This window comes from Oryzias latipes, chromosome 19, assembly GCF_002234675.1.
Source record: "Oryzias latipes chromosome 19, ASM223467v1".
Taxonomy (NCBI): Eukaryota; Metazoa; Chordata; class Actinopteri; order Beloniformes; family Adrianichthyidae; genus Oryzias; species Oryzias latipes.
The window spans coordinates 12,658,137-12,674,822 of NC_019877.2; the positions used below are offsets into that span (position 1 = coordinate 12,658,137).

At 40.1% G+C, this 16,686-nt stretch overlaps 1 protein-coding gene across 2 annotated transcripts; it reads right to left on the reverse strand.

The window, feature by feature from the left end:
* Positions 1-82: 82 nt before the first annotated feature.
* LOC101168745 (alpha-synuclein-like) lies at positions 83-11,080 on the reverse strand. Of its 2 annotated transcripts, XM_023949084.1 has the most exons (6): positions 10,799-11,080; positions 8,298-8,339; positions 6,726-6,853; positions 5,072-5,089; positions 4,400-4,441; positions 83-1,902 (listed from the first exon to the last, which is right to left on the reverse strand). In XM_023949084.1, the coding sequence occupies exons 1-6, from the start codon at positions 10,917-10,919 to the stop codon at positions 1,894-1,896; spliced, it is 360 nt and encodes a 119-aa protein (XP_023804852.1). In that variant the 5' UTR covers positions 10,920-11,080; the 3' UTR covers positions 83-1,893. The 2 variants fall into 2 exon arrangements, with proteins under 2 accessions (XP_023804852.1, NP_001292337.1); NM_001305408.1 differs by lacking the exon at positions 5,072-5,089 and having other exon boundaries at positions 1,894-1,902; positions 10,799-10,919.
* Between the last annotated feature and the right edge of the window lie 5,606 nt (positions 11,081-16,686).

A 16,686-nucleotide genomic window follows, 5' to 3' on the forward strand; every position in this document is an offset into this window, starting at 1 on the left:
ACCAAAACAAACTCCATTCAGGTTCTTGCTGTCCTAAAACCCAGAAACCAGTCCCCCCTTTTAACAAAAAACCACACTCGTCTGTTGGATATCAACAAAAACCTTTTTATTTTCACAGGTACTGTTTATAAAATCAGCAAGTCTGATTTGATGCCAACTGAAACACAGTGCGTGACTTGTGCGGATGAACAATTGTTTGCTGTGTGTGTGTGTGTGTGTTTGAGATGGCTCGGTAAGGCAACATGCAGGCATCAGTTTCCATCGGCCTCAAAGTAAAAACAAAAAGACACACAAACTCTGAAGAAGTTGCTCAGAAACTCTGCTGGCAGAACGAGCTCCACGTTAAATGACACGCTGATGCCAGGCAGGTTAGCTGTGGGAGGAGCCTGAGACAGTTGAAGGAAGGAGCTGCAGGAGAGCAAGAATCCAGACTGACGGAGGTCCTAACCATTACCCCAGCTACACACAAACACACATGCAAACATCATTAAACATTCACAAACCGCCTTTTTTTTTTAATTTTTGAAGGAATAGATTTAAACAACAGGCAAACAATTTTCACAAAATGTAACAATAAAGAAGTGACAGCTATTGATTTGTAGTGTTAAATGTTGCAAATGTTTATTTAAAACATGAAATAAGAAGCAACATTTAATCATTGAAGCTTTTTTATGTCTGTACTGCTTTAACAGTGCTCTGTAGCAACTCAACACACTGCTATAGCATATTCACACTTGAAATTTCTACTAGAAACATTTAAAATCAGTTATAATTTGTCTTCTGATCACATGAATCCATGGATTTTGATTGAAACCTAATTTTACTTCCATCATCAGGAATTTGCTTATTAAAACACTGATGGTTTTAAAAAACAGGATTTTTATTTGCATTTTTGAATTCATAAAAAAATGTGTTCGATTTTTTAGAAATGATCAATTGATCAGGATGATGGTGTTCCACATAAACTGCCCTGTTTTTTAAACCAACAGTAAATAATTGGTATATTCTTAGTATCAACATCCCCCCTATCTTATCTTATATTTACATACACACACACATTACAAAGCAACTTGCTCATGCATCATATCAGATTCACAGCATCACTCCACAGTTTCTAAATGCAGAAGCAAAACACACAGAAACCACACAAAGCGTCACAGGACAGCTGCACTGCTCTACTCTAGAGACTTTAGCGCATGCAAAACCGCTGTACATCTAACAGAACTTCTTCTGTCTTTATTGCATCAATCCCTGCACAAGCCACTGGAGGTTTGTCTTTATGGAAAAGCCTGCAGCTGCTCTAGATTAGTCCAGGTAACATGCATGCATTAGCAAACTAACTACACACCCTGCCGTGGCCTCTCCTGTTTTTCCTATATAGAAAGACTTCTTTTTTTTAAACGATTTTCAAAGTTGAATCTCCTGCAGTGGTTTCAACTGTCTCAGTTCCTCACTGAGAGATCTTTGCTGGCATTTGACAGAATGTTTTGTGTGCAAATGTTTATTTTCCTCACATTGCTACAGTTTCTCATCTTGTTTGTGTGAATGTGAATGTGTGTTAAGAATTTCTCCATGGGCTGGAAGGCATGGAATGGCAACAACACTATGATTCATTTCAGAACGACACAAACACACAAGTGAAGTGAGGACGCAAAGCACTGAGGTGGGGAAGCAGCAGAGGGGCGAAGAACCAGCAGGGGAAGAAAAGAAGGTGAGTGTCATGGGTTTGTTTTGGGAAGGACTAAACAAGTAGGGCTGAGGTGTAGTATCTGGAAAAGTCAGTATGAGTTGCTTTTGGTTTTGTAAAGTCACAAAAAAAAAAAAAAAAACATGTTGGGAATCTGAACAGCGAGGTGAAGAGGCCGAGGGTCTCCTGGGGGGTCCTAAAGAAGACTAATAACCCTAAAGAAACAGACATAATGAAGATTAATGCAGAGGTCCACATCAGTATTTGGATCGATTCGTTATTTGAGCAGAAAAACACAATAATGTCATTAAACCTTATTAAAATTTATGCTTGATAATTTATTCCTATAAAAACCCAAATTATCTTCTTAAAAACATAACTGACACTTTGGTGATGCTAAACCATATTGGATTCAATGAGCAGATTACATTTACATTATGTTGTGACACAAACTCAGATCAGGTTTTTATTATTCTAATAAAAGCCAGTTTACTCGTGTAGTAACTTCTGATTTGCACTGTGGGCAATGAGATCAAATGAGTAATCTGCTACCTTATCAACTGAAATGTAAAGACACAATTAGAAACAGAGGCAGGAGGGAATGACGGACATTTACTTTGTGACTGCAAGGTAGAAGCAAAAAGAAGTTTCTTTCAAGCTTCTTTTTAACTTCTACTTAAGTCTTTCTTTGCAATTAAAAAAACACACAAAAAAGAAAACTGAGAACTCTTATGTAGTACAGATGGACTGTTAATAACGTAGTTTTTTGTTGTTTTCAAAATGTATTCCTGTGAGATGATTCACTAGCAACACAATATTGCTGTTTGCAGATATTTAAGCAAAAGGAAAGATTTTTGCCAACAAATCTAAACAATGTAGTTCAGCTGTAGATATGTACAACCATGTGTGCAAAAAAGTATTTGCCAATCTCAGACAAACTTGCTGTTTTTATAGAAAATATTTTTGAAAACGTTTTCAAGCGGACTATTGACTGTATATACGAATACAATATTATGCATCCGTAATTGATTTTACACAGGGGTGGAGCTACATGGCGAGGGGGGGAGGGGGGCGGCTGCCCCCCTTTAAAAGCCTTTCCCCACTCTTGCCCCCCAAATTCTTAAGTCATTATTGACAATGATCCAGAAATCATCAATACAAGCTTCTTTAAGTATTGCAAAAATGAAAACAATGAAAATAATAATAAAACTGTTAAAAACAGTATTGTTTAATGCTTTCATTAGTAATGGCCTTCCACTGTGATGTTTTGCCCCCTTCCCAAAGTCTTTTTTCCCTCTCCTCAACCCTAAAATGGGCTAGCTCCGCCCTGATTTTAGTCATCAGTGAAAGATATTATTTGGCCAAAATGCTGTGAATAGAGGGAAGTTTCTGAAAATATGTTTTATGATATATTAATATACTACAATTTATTTATTTTTTGTGTTTCATAAAGTTATTTTTCTCAAATTCTATACATTCTATCTAGACAATAAATTATTTATACCGCATCTGTTTCTCATTTGTCTTAAATTTAACCAACCATCTTATACTCCTACTAAGTAATCTTTTGATGAAGAATTTTTGATTAATTATAAATGCAATGATTTTTTTAATATAAATAATTAAACATTAAAAAATATTTTAAAGTAATTCTACTTTGAATTGAACTTCAATCAGTATAAGTTTCAATTGTAATGTCATAACCGAGACTTAAAAACTAAAATAATATAGTTTTCTACATTTTTAAAATAGTGAATTGTATATAATTATAGAGAAATTAACATATTGACTATAATATAATAGCATCATAAAAAAATAAATGTACTTTTATTGAACTTGGTAACATAATAAATGAAAATGAAAAAAAGTATTTTTATAAATGACTTTCAAAACAAACCACTAGATAAGCTGTTGTATTTGGATATTAAATGTTACACTGCTCAAAAAAATAAAGGAAACACCTAAAATATCTAAATGTTCCTCCAAGTCAGTCACTCTTTAGGAAGCAACACTGACTGACAATCAATTTCACATGGTTTTGTGCAAGTGAAATAGACAACAGGTGGAAATAAAAGGCGATCAATAAGACAACTCCAATATAGTTTCTAAAGATAAATGTGTCATCACGTAGGAAACACAATGCATACCGATGCATGGTTTGGATTTTATTCAAATGTACACACAGAGTAAGATTCACACAAACTGTCAGACTCCTCGGTCCGTCTCTCAAAGCAGGTCGGTGGTTAGCCAAGACTGCTGCAGACCGCTTGCACCCGTTGTATATAGGAGATTATAGCGGACTGACAACATATGCGCACGAGGAGGTTTGGTTGTGTTTCAGACTTTACATCACAGTTGGATCAGCCTGTGGTGAGTTTTTCCAATGTTTTATGGGATGAATCCACATCCAAACCTCCAGTGGCTAATAAATTAAATTTCTATTAATAATTGTTGTGTGGTCGTGCTGTCAGCTCGTCCAACTATCTGAAGAATAACGTTTTTAAAGAGAATATTTCATTCGTTCAGGTATAGGACGTGTTTTTGTAGTGCTCCCTTTGGTTTTTTGGCAGTGCAGATTTATTTTCTTTAAAATGTTCCATCATATACATATACATATTTTCTTTTTAACCGTTAAAATGTCTGTCAGAAAGATTGCAAAATATACAAATTATTTTTCAAAGTAGTAACACTATCCATCTTCACATGTCTTACCTCTCCTCCTTCTCCGCCCTGCTCCATTCCTCCGTACTCTCCCTGCAAGAGATGAGAGGACTCAGTAAATCTGCTCTGCAAGGAGGAAAGGACGGGATGATGGCATTGCTTCAAGCATCGCTGGGTGTCTGAATGATCATTTATGCCATTCTGACTCAAACCATGTCATGCTCTGCCTAATTGGAACTATCATAAACATGCTTAGGGCTTTAAAAAGGGGCAGTTAGTTGGTTAAAGCATGTCAACCTGTCTATTGAAATAGTTAAGGCTTCAAGGTCTCATCATTCTGAGCTTAGTACAAATATTTAATGTTTTACTTTAGTCCAGAAACAAGCAGCGTTGTTAGAAATGAGATGTTTAGTGTCTGTGATGCCTAAAGCACAAGACTTTAAAAGCATCCAAATCTTTTAAATTATAGATTTTTTTTGTTGCAAAATTGCATCCACACTCAAGGGTTTTTTCTTCTTCTGATGCTTCCGTCTTGTGTGGTTTATTTGTTGATGCTGCACACCAATGCAGTCCCTGCAACAGATCTGTGATGTCACTGCAGGCGTGTTGCATGATAACTGATAAAGACTGCATGAGGGTGCTGTCAAAACATGTTACTGTCATATAGTGTCCCCTGTCTTTCTTCACACTAGTCAACCCCTTAGACCCCCACACAACAGGCACCTCGTAAAAAGGCTCCTCCTACAAGGAAAGCAAAGACAACGACAGAAAGGAAACAAAGCCACAGATGTCAGAAATGAACATGAAAACAACACACAAGAGACAACACAGAAACACAAGCATGCATAAAAAACACATCTGTTAAATGTGAAAACATTTAACTCTTGCATGGAAGTCAACAAGCAAAAATAATTACATATTTAAAGTAAACACTTATAGGATTCAAGAAAGTATAAATTTTGAAATAAAAAAAGTTTATTCCATTTATGTAATTTTAGGTAACATCCCCAGAAGCAATTAAACAGCAATAAAGTGTAAGAAGCCCAAATATTAGAGAAGGACCTGGGTGCAGACAACAAGATGGCGGCTTATTTTTTTCGCTTTTACTGATTTGTTATTTAACCTCCCGGTAAGTTGTTACTTAACTTGTGTTTTAAACTTGTGTCACTGTATGATATTCTGCATGTGCAAAATTTGTCAATAAAGTTTCTTCAAAAACATTTTACAGGTTAATAGACATAAATGAAAATAAATGGACAGCATTTTTATATGAACATTTCTTCAAGGGTATATTTGTCGAATTAAAAAGGAAAAAGTCACAAAAAAGTGTACCCCTGCAGCCAGGTCTTACAAGTGAAATAGCTCCCTCTAGTGGTTATTTGTATATAGGCAAGACAGTTGTGACGGATATTATTAGCCCCATGTGTTTGAGAGCTTCAGTTACGGCCATAAACATAAAATAATAACATCCAACAGAAAAAACACAGTGATTTAAAGACAATTAAGGTCTTAAAGGAAACCTTTAGACATCAAAGAATATGGAAGTAATCTGGGCTAACAAATAACAATATTCAGATTATATACAATAATCTTTTAGTGATACTACGTAATAAGAAATAAGAAAGTAACCAATCAAAATGTTTACAATAACTTAAGCAATTTATTAATACTTTTACGGATGGTAATTAATGTTAAAAACATCTTTTTGATCACCTACAATTTTAATATTCTGTGGTTTATCTGGGTATTTTTGAGCTAAACCAAAAAAAACTAAAATGTGGATCCATATCTTTTATAGTACACACGTATTGAGAAAATAAACTGGACATGTTTTTAAAAGGCATTTCAAAAACCTGTATTTTACTAATATTTTACCATGTACTTTAGCAGTCTACTTCACATTCAAAAATCTATTATCTAACTGTGCAATGTTTACTTGTCATAGAGCTCTTTTTGACTTGGAGTAGCTATACTTTGGGCTGAAATATGTGACTGTGTGAAGAGTTAGAGGTTGTAGTAGTCTAATCTCAGAACAGTGACAGGGATATGATGTTTGTTATTTTATTGATTAATTGATCAGTATGAGCTTGTGAAAAGTGAACATGCTGTTCTACAAAGAAGTCTAAACAATATTAAACTTTTTTAAGAATAGAACAAAATAGAATAATATAAAATAGAATTGATTGTTCCCCTCAATAGGGACAATTGATAAAGCTCTATAATAAATATTCAATTGGAAAAAAAACGATTGAAATTGTATATTAAAAATATATATCTATACATTTGAGTATAACCTGAGTGAAATGTGAATTTGCTGAGAAAGCATCTTTGACTTTTAACACCTATTATTGAATTCAGTGATACAATGGAAACCAACCTGATTGATCAGCCCAGTTGACGCTGCAACGTTCTCAACACCTTCCACGGTCGCCTGCGACACCTCGTGGGCCCCTGCGACCGCTGTGTCTCCTACGATGTTAGTCTGATCCACAGTCTTGTTGGCCACTGATAAATGAAAGGAAAAGGTATGCAGGTGAGCAGGCCGTAATCCTGACAAGTTGCACTGGCTCACTTTTCAGAGCAATTTAGATGACGTGGAAATAACCCACACTGGAATTTGAACCTTCTTGCTGTCAGAAGTCAGAGCTCTATGTGGTCATCGGTGGAACCATCTAGTGTTCTAAACACACTACATCTCCCAGGAACCCCGGCACACAGTTTCTGGATGCCACACACCTGACTTTCAGTGCTTTTTTAACCCTTGTGCTATCTTAGATGACCCCACCCTTACATTGAAGTGTTCTACCTACCATGACAAAGGTGGATAATGGTGGAAAGATTTCATGTAATCCACCAGTGAAGATCACAAATCATTGAAGAAAAAAGGTTCAGAGCACTGTCTAGTGGGTCTAGATGACCCAACTCTCAATGTTAAAGTGCCTAGGATAGCACAAGGGTTAAGCACTGCACTGAGCCTCACTCAACGTGAGCAATGCTTCCTGTATTGCCAAGTGTTATACCTGGATCTAATCTTCTGATTTTGTCACCCTGTGTTGTCTCTGATTCAGTTTGCCTGCCCCAAATCTCACCTGGATCCTGACTAATGTAGCTTCTTTTCTGATGCTTCCATGCTCATTATTGACCCCTGCCTGCCTGACCCTGATTTAGCTTTGTGGACTTTTAGCTGAACTACTAAACTTCCTGCAAATGGAACCAGCTGTCTGCCTGTTCTGTGACACTTGCTGTCAGAGTGTTAACACCACACAACCATGCAGCATGCTTTAATGCACCCACCCTATACATATGCTTGAAATGTATAGCTATATTTTTATTGTGTATATCAGTCATATATTTATATATTTCTAAATTTGCATGACAAATTGGTCAAATTTTTTATAATTATAATTCAACCCTGCAAAACCTAAGAATAGTTTTCCTTTGGCCTCTAAAGTTAGATTTACTTTATCTTAACCCTTGTGATATCCTAGGCACTTTAACGTTGGGAGTTGGGTCATCTAGACCCACTAGACAGTGCTCTGAACCTTTTTTCTTCAATGATTTGTGATCTTCACTGGTGTCCATGGATTACATGAAATCTTTCCATCTTTATCCACCTTTGTCATGGTAGGAATGACACGAAAATGAAGGGGTGGTGTCATCTAAGATAGCACAAGGGTTAATTGTTCATTTTAGGTAGCAGCAATTGTCAGCAGCCACAAAAATAAACAACTAAAAATAAAAAGGGGGGGGGGGGTGACTAAAATCACAATAAAAAAAACTGCAAACAAATTTGACCCTGCTGGTTCTCCAGGGTTCAAACATAGCTTGCACATTGTTTACCTTTTAAAAGAAAGCATTCAATGTTCACACATAAACAAAATGTTATCATGCACAGCGTTGTCTTGTCCATATATATGGTGATGTGACTAAGTGCGAGAGCATTTCTTACCTGTGTTTACTGATGAGACGACTCCCTCCTTTGTCTTATTGCCTGCAAACCAAAGGAACATTTTCAGCTTATATATTTCTGTTCATTTTAAATGAGTAACAAATAATTCAATTATTTCAATGATTCTCAAAAGTTCATCTTAGATTGATTCAGTGCCATTCAGTTTAATTCAAATCAAATCAGTTCTTTCAAATTAAGTTTAGTTCCATTTGATCACAAAATTTACATAATCGAGATTATTAAAGCAGAAAATGGAGAACAGTTATGAGAATATAAAAAATGGTGTCAAATTGTGCAAAAAAGTAACACAATTTTGGGGACATAGAGCCATTATTCATTATAACCGCTACATTTCTTTACGACACAAAATGCAGCTGCCACTCCAAATAAATGTGAGGCACCTTGAAATGGCAATTAACTAAACAGGAGCAATAGATTTACTTAAATTAAAGAGAAGAAGTCTTAGTTTTGATGTAGTTTTGAACATACATCTCTAAGAAGGAAAATTTTCACTGAAAACATATGAATAATTTATTATAATAGTATTTTTTAGCAGTTGGAGAAAGCTCAGTTGGATTGATAACTTGAAATGGTGTGTTAGTAGGAGACATTTGAGCCCTGTTCTAACAGAATTTCCTCATCGTGGGATAAATAAAGTCATCTATCTATCTATGTTTATAATCTTTTGCAGATTATATAACCTATCAGAGTGAGGGAAAGAAGGAGGATGAATCTCTGCTCCAAACCATGATAAAGGGCAACTTTATTCATAGCAGAAGCAAATGGAGCTTTTGTTGCCCCCTCCACAGATGTAGATGCTGACATTTCCAGCTTCCTGCATCCACCTGTCCCCTCTGTCTCCTCCTACTCCCCGTGCCGTGACTGTGCACGCTCTCGGCGAACAGGAGCCACGTGCCGGAGCGCAGAGCAGAGCAGCGCTGCAGGAAAAACCCACAGAGACTGCAATGACACAGCTCCTTCTGCTCAGAAATAGCCGAGTGACACTGCTGTGTCTGAAAGCCTGAACCTAAGGTGATCTGTCCTCTTCGTGTCTGAAGCAATCAGTTATTAAATATTATGGGGAACAAGGAAGCGGCTTTTAAAATAATTACAATCTTGAATCATATTCCTCCCAGAAAATCTGCTAAACAGAGATTGCTCCACTTTAGATTTAAGTGTCTGCTCTTTCCGTCCAAAATAATGTGCATACAAAACAGACTGTACAGGTTAAAGTCGGCATTGTTTAAAAAAGGAAAAACAGAAGGAATCGCCTGTGGGTTCTTTCTGTGTCCAGGGATTATTTAATCCCAGAGTACATAGTTGCATTTCAGATCACATGTGGCTTTATGAGTGCCATCGACCCTCTTCACTTCAGCGATCCCCTCTCCTCCTCTTCCTCCTCTCCTCTGCTTTTAATTCCACATCTTTGCCAACCTGTTTCCACTGAGTCTCCCTGTTGACCTTCTCGATTCCTTCACCTGACCTTGTCCTGACTCTGGAATGCTCAGGTGTCCCCTCTGTTCCTCGCCCTGTGCCCTCATGCTTTCATACAGGACTCAAAGCTGTGACATAACAGCCCTCCCTCCTCTCCTCTTCTTCATTTGCCTGCATCCCTCCATCTTTCCCGGGGGTGGGGGTTGTTTTAGGAGCAGTGGGTGGAGGATGACGGCTTGTCGTCATCCTGCGCCCTCCTTGGCTGTAGAATCCAGCTGCTGCACCCCCACAGCCTAGCTTTTCCTTCACTAACATGGATGGGCAGACTGTGTTTTACTTGCTGCGACATTGACTTTTGCTTTAAAATTCTTTTTCATCATCCGGACGCTGCAGCGTGACGCCGCAGACGGACTGCAGGAGGCAACTTCCGACTCCATCAGCTCCTCCCCCTCACCCCCACCTCCCCTCAGTTGGTCTAAGTGTAGTACTAGAGGTAACCTTGAGATGTGACGCAGTTGCCACTTAAACTAAAATAAAAGCACAGAAAAAACGAAAGCCAGGATACGGAGCAGAGTTTAAGTCTGCAAAAAAAGAGATTTGCAATTTTTTGAAATCATCTGTCCTGTTACATTTGTGGAATTATTAATAAGTCTTAAAATAGGCAGCCTGTTTAATCATCTATAATGCATACACACATCCCACTCAAATGTAGGTCAAGCATACAGCTGGCACTTTGGGGACTCAGCTGCAGAGCCCTTCTCTGGATGTCCTCTCTGCAAGCCTTTGGCTGTAAATAACGCTGGAAAGGTGATAAAAGCCCGTAGCTGCACCATCACGGGACTGCAGTGTCTTTTTTTTTCTTCCTGACTTCCCTTCTGTTCCATTCTGCACAACTCAAACCAGTCCTTAACTTCTCAACGTCCAGCTATCATCCACCCTTCATCACATCCCATACCCTCCGTGCTGCAGCACTGTCCCATCTGTGCTCTTTTGCTCCCTTCACTTGCTTTTGCTCTCAATAGTCCCAGCTTTGGACCCCAGAATGCAAAATATGACCCTTTACATACCTACATACATCACTCCTTCTTTGGTTCTGGCTGCTGCCTCCTCCATGCCTGCTTTGGTCTTTTCAGCAGCAGCCACCACTCCCTCCTTGGCCATAGAGAACCCTTTCATGAATACATCCATCGTGGGTTTGCAAGACAACTGGGCTCCCTGGTTCCAAAACTAGCTGCTCGTTGCTTACAGAGAGTGTGCAGAGGAGACGAGATGTCAGAGTCTGAATGTGTTTGTTTGCTTCTGGCTCCTCCTCCCTTTGGTGCTACAACACTGAGAGCATCACAGCAAGGCCCCAGCCCTTAAACCGTGAGGAGGAGGGAGGAAGTCAGCTGGTAACCAGGAGAGAGAGGAGGAGGAGAGACAGCCGGATGCTGCAGCATTTTCCAGCCATGCAGTAACCCATCCCTTCTCGCTCATCCTTCATTTATCAGGGATGCTTCTACCATCTGCATGCATGTTTTGACGGATGCCTTTTTCTGTGTGTACCTGTTCTGATACTGAGTCTGTAAGCTCTGTTACATAACCAACAGAGCTTCGTTGCTGGGGAAGGAGGATTTCTGCACATTACTGACTATAATCCATCACCCAGATTGCCCAAAGATGCCACTTCTTGTTTTCAATATTGTTACTGAATAAATATTTATTGGCCATCACAACAACATGAATTGTTTTTTAGCATCTGGCAGTTTATGTGCGATAAGCTACATGAGATCAGGATAGATGCAGAGATTCTGCAGCGAGAAGAGAAAATGCTTTGTCACCTCTATTTGAATGAGTCACTCCCACAGCCCCCACCTTCATCCATTTAATCACCAATATGCCGACTCAGCAGCAGTAGTTCTGCAGCAATATTGATATTACCAGAGGCACCGATTCAGGATCGTTTAAAATATTGGTTGAAACTAAACTCTGATGGGTAAAGAAAATTGGTTTGTTGATATTTTCTGCATTTGGATGGTTCTAAGGTTTTGGCAATCCATGGCAAATAGAAGTAGCTTCACTGCCTCCTATTGGTCAGAGGTGAGTATGACATCATATCACAGCTCTGATATTTTGAGTTAGATTTTTTTCCTGTTAAGATGTCAGTGTGTGCAACTTATAATTATGTTCAAAGCCTTGTGTAACCCTGTAAACAACCAGAACTTTAGGCATAGTCTAAAAAAATTATAACTCGTGTCATCGAATTTTTTTTTTACGCACAAACTTGTATTTTAGTATTTTCAATTCCTAACAATAATTTGTTGCCACAAAATATTAATTTATATGCACAAAGGCTAATAAGATGCCAAAGTGTGGGCTAAACTGGTAATTTGTGCACTCAAAATGCTAATAACATTCAAATTTATGGCCATCAATGGCTAATTTGCAGAAAACTAAAAACATGCTGATCACATAATGCTATTTTTCTAAAATACTAATTTATGCACAAAAATGGTACTAAAATGCAATTTTTAGCCTACAAATCACTAATATGTGGCAACAAAATGCTATTTTGTACACTCAAAATGCTAATAATTTACTCATTTGTGGCCACAAAATACAATGAAAATGCTTATTTGTTGTAAAAAATAATAACAAAACGATATTTTGTGTCCTTAAAATGCAAATACAATACAAACTTATGTACAAATTGCTCATATGTCCACAAAATACTGGCCAGAGAATGCTAATTTGCAATTTCATAATGCTAAAGATATTCCATTGGGTTCTTTTATGTTAATTTCCATATTAGTAGGTCTACCTACTGGGGCTGGTAAGGGGCCAGCCGGTCCTGATGAAGCACCACAGCTCGTCCCCTGTCTGGCACGCACACCCTAATAACCCTTGTGCTACTAGGCACTTTTACCCTTGTGCTATCTTAAATGACCCCACCCTTACATTGACGTGTTCTCCCTACCGTGACAGAGGTGGATAAAGGTGGAAAGATTTCATGTCATCCAAGTTAAAGTGCCTAGGATAGCACAAGGGTTACCATTGGGAGTTGGGTCATCTAGACCCACAAGACAGTGCTCTGAACCTTTTTTCTTCAATGATTTGATATCTTCACTGGTGTCCATGGATGACATGAAATCTTTACACCTTTATCCACCTTTTTCATGGAAGGAATAACACGTCAATGTAAGGGTGGGGTCATCTAAGATAGCACAAGGGTTAACCACGTCTGACAGTCAGTGCACCACATCACCTGGTCCCTGCCACTGGCTGCTTAACTTGGTAGGAACTCCTTTTTTCCCGTTCAGGACAGAACACCCATTTTCTGTCCCCAGGTGGGAACTCTTGGCCCCGGCACAGACTGTCATAAGCCCTCTTCTGTCACATCCCAGCACCAGACTTTGCGCTGCGGGTGAATTAATGAATCTCATGTAGGCAGTCCTTGAGTCCGCGGCAGTAATCCATTTCTCTTCCGCTGAAAATCTCAGGTTCAGGCAGGGCTCCGAACACCAAGCCCAACGGTGTCCGGAGCTCCCGTCCAAACATAACCGCTGCATGTGTGCACTGGCTGGACTACTGAGCTAACGTTCGTGGGGGTGGGCTAGTCTCTTACTACTTCCACTTTGGCTGGGCTGATGGCCGCTACCTTAGCACTGACCACGTGTGCCAGGAGCTCAGTCTCTTTGGTTAGGAGGCTGCACTTAGCTGGGTTCAGTCTTAGTCCAGCCTGTTGGATCAAAACTTTGCCTTTACGAGGCCCATCGAGACGACTTTTGATGTGAATTTGGGCTATATAAATAAAATTGAATTGAATTGAATTGATACAAAAAGCTAGAATTTGTCCGCATGCACCAGCAGGTCATCCAGATAAATAATGCAGCAGTCCAGAGACACACCAGCCAGAACCCTCTCCATCAGCCGCACGAATGTGGCTGGTGGATTACAGAGCCTGAACGGCATCACCCGAAATTGCCACAGACCTTGTCCAATGGTCCAGAGCATTGTAGATCCGAAGGAGGGAATGTGAGTCTTTCTTTGTGACACTGTTCAGGCGTCACTAATCCACACAGAACCGCTCTCCAGCATCTGCAAGATGCTGGTGTTGCTGGGGGTCTGAGTTCAGTTGCAAACCAATCATGCAATGCTTTCAATTTCTCTGGAAACGTGGTGCTAGTGGAAACTGCACTCATTGGTGTCACAGCGGTACTTTGTGTGGCACCGCAGGCAGTACAAGTCATTCCGGGTCCAGCATTTTTCATTCTTCCATGCTGAACCACCTCACAGCCCAAAGGGTGATGGTTGCTTGGGCAGCATTAACCCTTGTGCTATCATGGGCACTTTAACATTGGGAGTTGGGTCACCTAGACCCACTAGACAGTGCTCTGAACCTTTTTTCGTCAATGATTTGTGAACCTCACTGCTGTCCATGGATTACATGAAATCTTTCCACCTTTATCCACCTTTGTCATGGTAGGGAGAACACGTCAATGTAAGGGTGGGGTCATGTAAGATAGCACAAGGGTTAACACAAGCCCCCCCAGAGGGTCATGAGGTCAAGGCCAATAATTCACAGCTCTGTAATATTGGCGAGCCAGAACTCATGCATCTCGCCACCAGCCCCCGCTTTTCTCCAGTCATTGTCATCAATTGGGTGCTGGTGGGAGTGCATGAATCAGTGAAAGAACCAGTGGAGAGAACCGGCTGCACAAGAGAGATGTTAGATCCGGTGTCTACCAGAGCTTGACAATGTTGATCCTCCAGTTGAGAACTCAAGTGAAGTCCTCTGGTATAACCAAAGCATCCAACCAGTGTGCATTGGCCTTGGAGGGGTGTTAGTTGTTGGGATGATAGCCTCCTCATCTGACCATCCGATTGTCGTTTCCCTCTGGATTTTGGTGCTGGCACAGGGCAGTTGTGTGCAATGTGCCTGGACTCGCCACACCGGTAACAGCTATCAGGGAAATGGTGTGGGTGCTGGGCAGCCAGTGAACGACGCTGAGATGCCTGTGTGAAGATAATTGGACTCTGAAGCTGTCATCTATCTGTGCCTCATGGTTGATCCTCCTCACGCAGGGTTGAGCGCCGGGCACCGTATGTGAGGTGGAGAGAACGGTCTCTGTGCGTTCTCCTTCCCTGATCACTTCCTCCAAATTTTGGGGCGTGTCCAGGGGGACGTGTTGGCGAAGCCATTCAGGTGTGAGTCCTTGCAAAAACAGATGGAGGGCTAACTCTTCCTGTGCTACTGTAGAAAATTAGGGGTTGCCCTGGTTCTTTTCATCTCGACGGTGGTGGCCTATCAGCTGTTCCCTTTCATGTGTCTCTGATGAGCGCCGCCCGAACCGTTGTTCTAGTGCCATGATTAAGGCGCTCAGGTCTCTCTCCTCTGCTTGGGCCAGGTCCAAAATATCTGCTGTGCTCATCCTTCCAGGGCCAGGGCCATGTAAGTTGCTGTCTCCTCTTCCCTCCATCCATTGTGTGCTGCTGCAATTTGGACTTGTTTGAGGTATTGTTCTTTCTGGTTAGTTCCATCAAATTTTGGCAGTTTGACGGTGGCTTTGGAAGCAGCAGCGGGGACTCCAGTGATAACAGATGACAGTGGGTCCAGCAATCTCTACACATTGCAAAACTCCACAGCTGGAACAATCAGGGAGGCCAAAATGCATATAAACGCTAATAAAATAACAGGCATGAGAGCATCAGAGAAGAGACAGGGGTAGTCAGGATCCAGTCGAGAGTCGTTGCAGGGGGCAGGCAAACTGAGTCAAAAACAGAAGAGTTGAACAGAAGGGTGGGGTCATCTAAGATAGCACAAGGGTTAAATTAATTTTTTTAACCCTTGTGCTATCTTAGATGACCCCACCCTTGCATTGACGTGTTCTCCCTTCCATGACAAAGGTGGATAAAGGTGGAAAGATTTCATGTAATCCATGGACAGCAGTGAAGATCACAAATCATTGAAGAAAAAAGGTTCAGAGCACTGTCTAGTGGGTCTAGATGACCCAACTCCCAATGTTAAAGTGCGTAAGATACCACAAGGGTTAATAAACCATCAACGTTTTCATCTTCAGAACTCAGTGGATTCATAGGTGTTCGTTGCAAAACACTCATGTCAATTAGATTTTCACTTTGTGAAATCGATGACGACATATTCGCTGTGTAAACAAAAGAAAGTTGTGGGCATGGTATCTGAATTGCTTTAAAATCCAGGGCACTAGATATTCCAATATATAGTTTTTTTGTAGTTAGGGATTTTTGTGGGAATTTAGACACACCTTGTGATTGATTGAGTGAATGAGAGTCAGCTGCGACATCCAGGAAGTACAAGCAGGGGTTGCTGGGAGATGAAGTGCATTCAGGACTCTTGAGACGGTTCCTGCTGGTGACCAGAGGGGGAGACAGAGCTCTGACTTCTGACACTTTGTGCTCTCAAAAAGCTACTCAGATGCTCATTTGTGACCACAAAATACTAAATTGTGGCTAATTACTGCTTATAAGAGCACACAAAATACCAATCAGTGTGGCTTCACTGCATTTATCTCCTCTTACTGAAGAAACACGCGTGCAAACACAACGGTCCATGGAGACAACTGTCCACAGGTAAAATAAAACAGACAAAATTGGTTTTGTTACTTGAATAGAAAAAGCAAAGTTCAGTGTAACTGATCTAAATAAAAGTAACTGAGTATTTTGGGGCGATATTCAGCTCGATTATACGATTATATTCCAGCTATTTTATTTACTTCTATCTAAGAAAACTACAAAAAAAAATTATATTTTTCGGTTCCCCACTCATGTTTTTGAAGTTTTGTCATTCAGATTCAGTTAAGATCATCCGTCCCTCTCATCAGTAATCAAAACAGGAAGTGTCATCTCTTGACTGACACATGCTTGATCTACCATCAGCCTTTAGGGTACAGAATGGGACCCTTTCAGATGTGAGTTCACAACCACTGATTCAATTTGG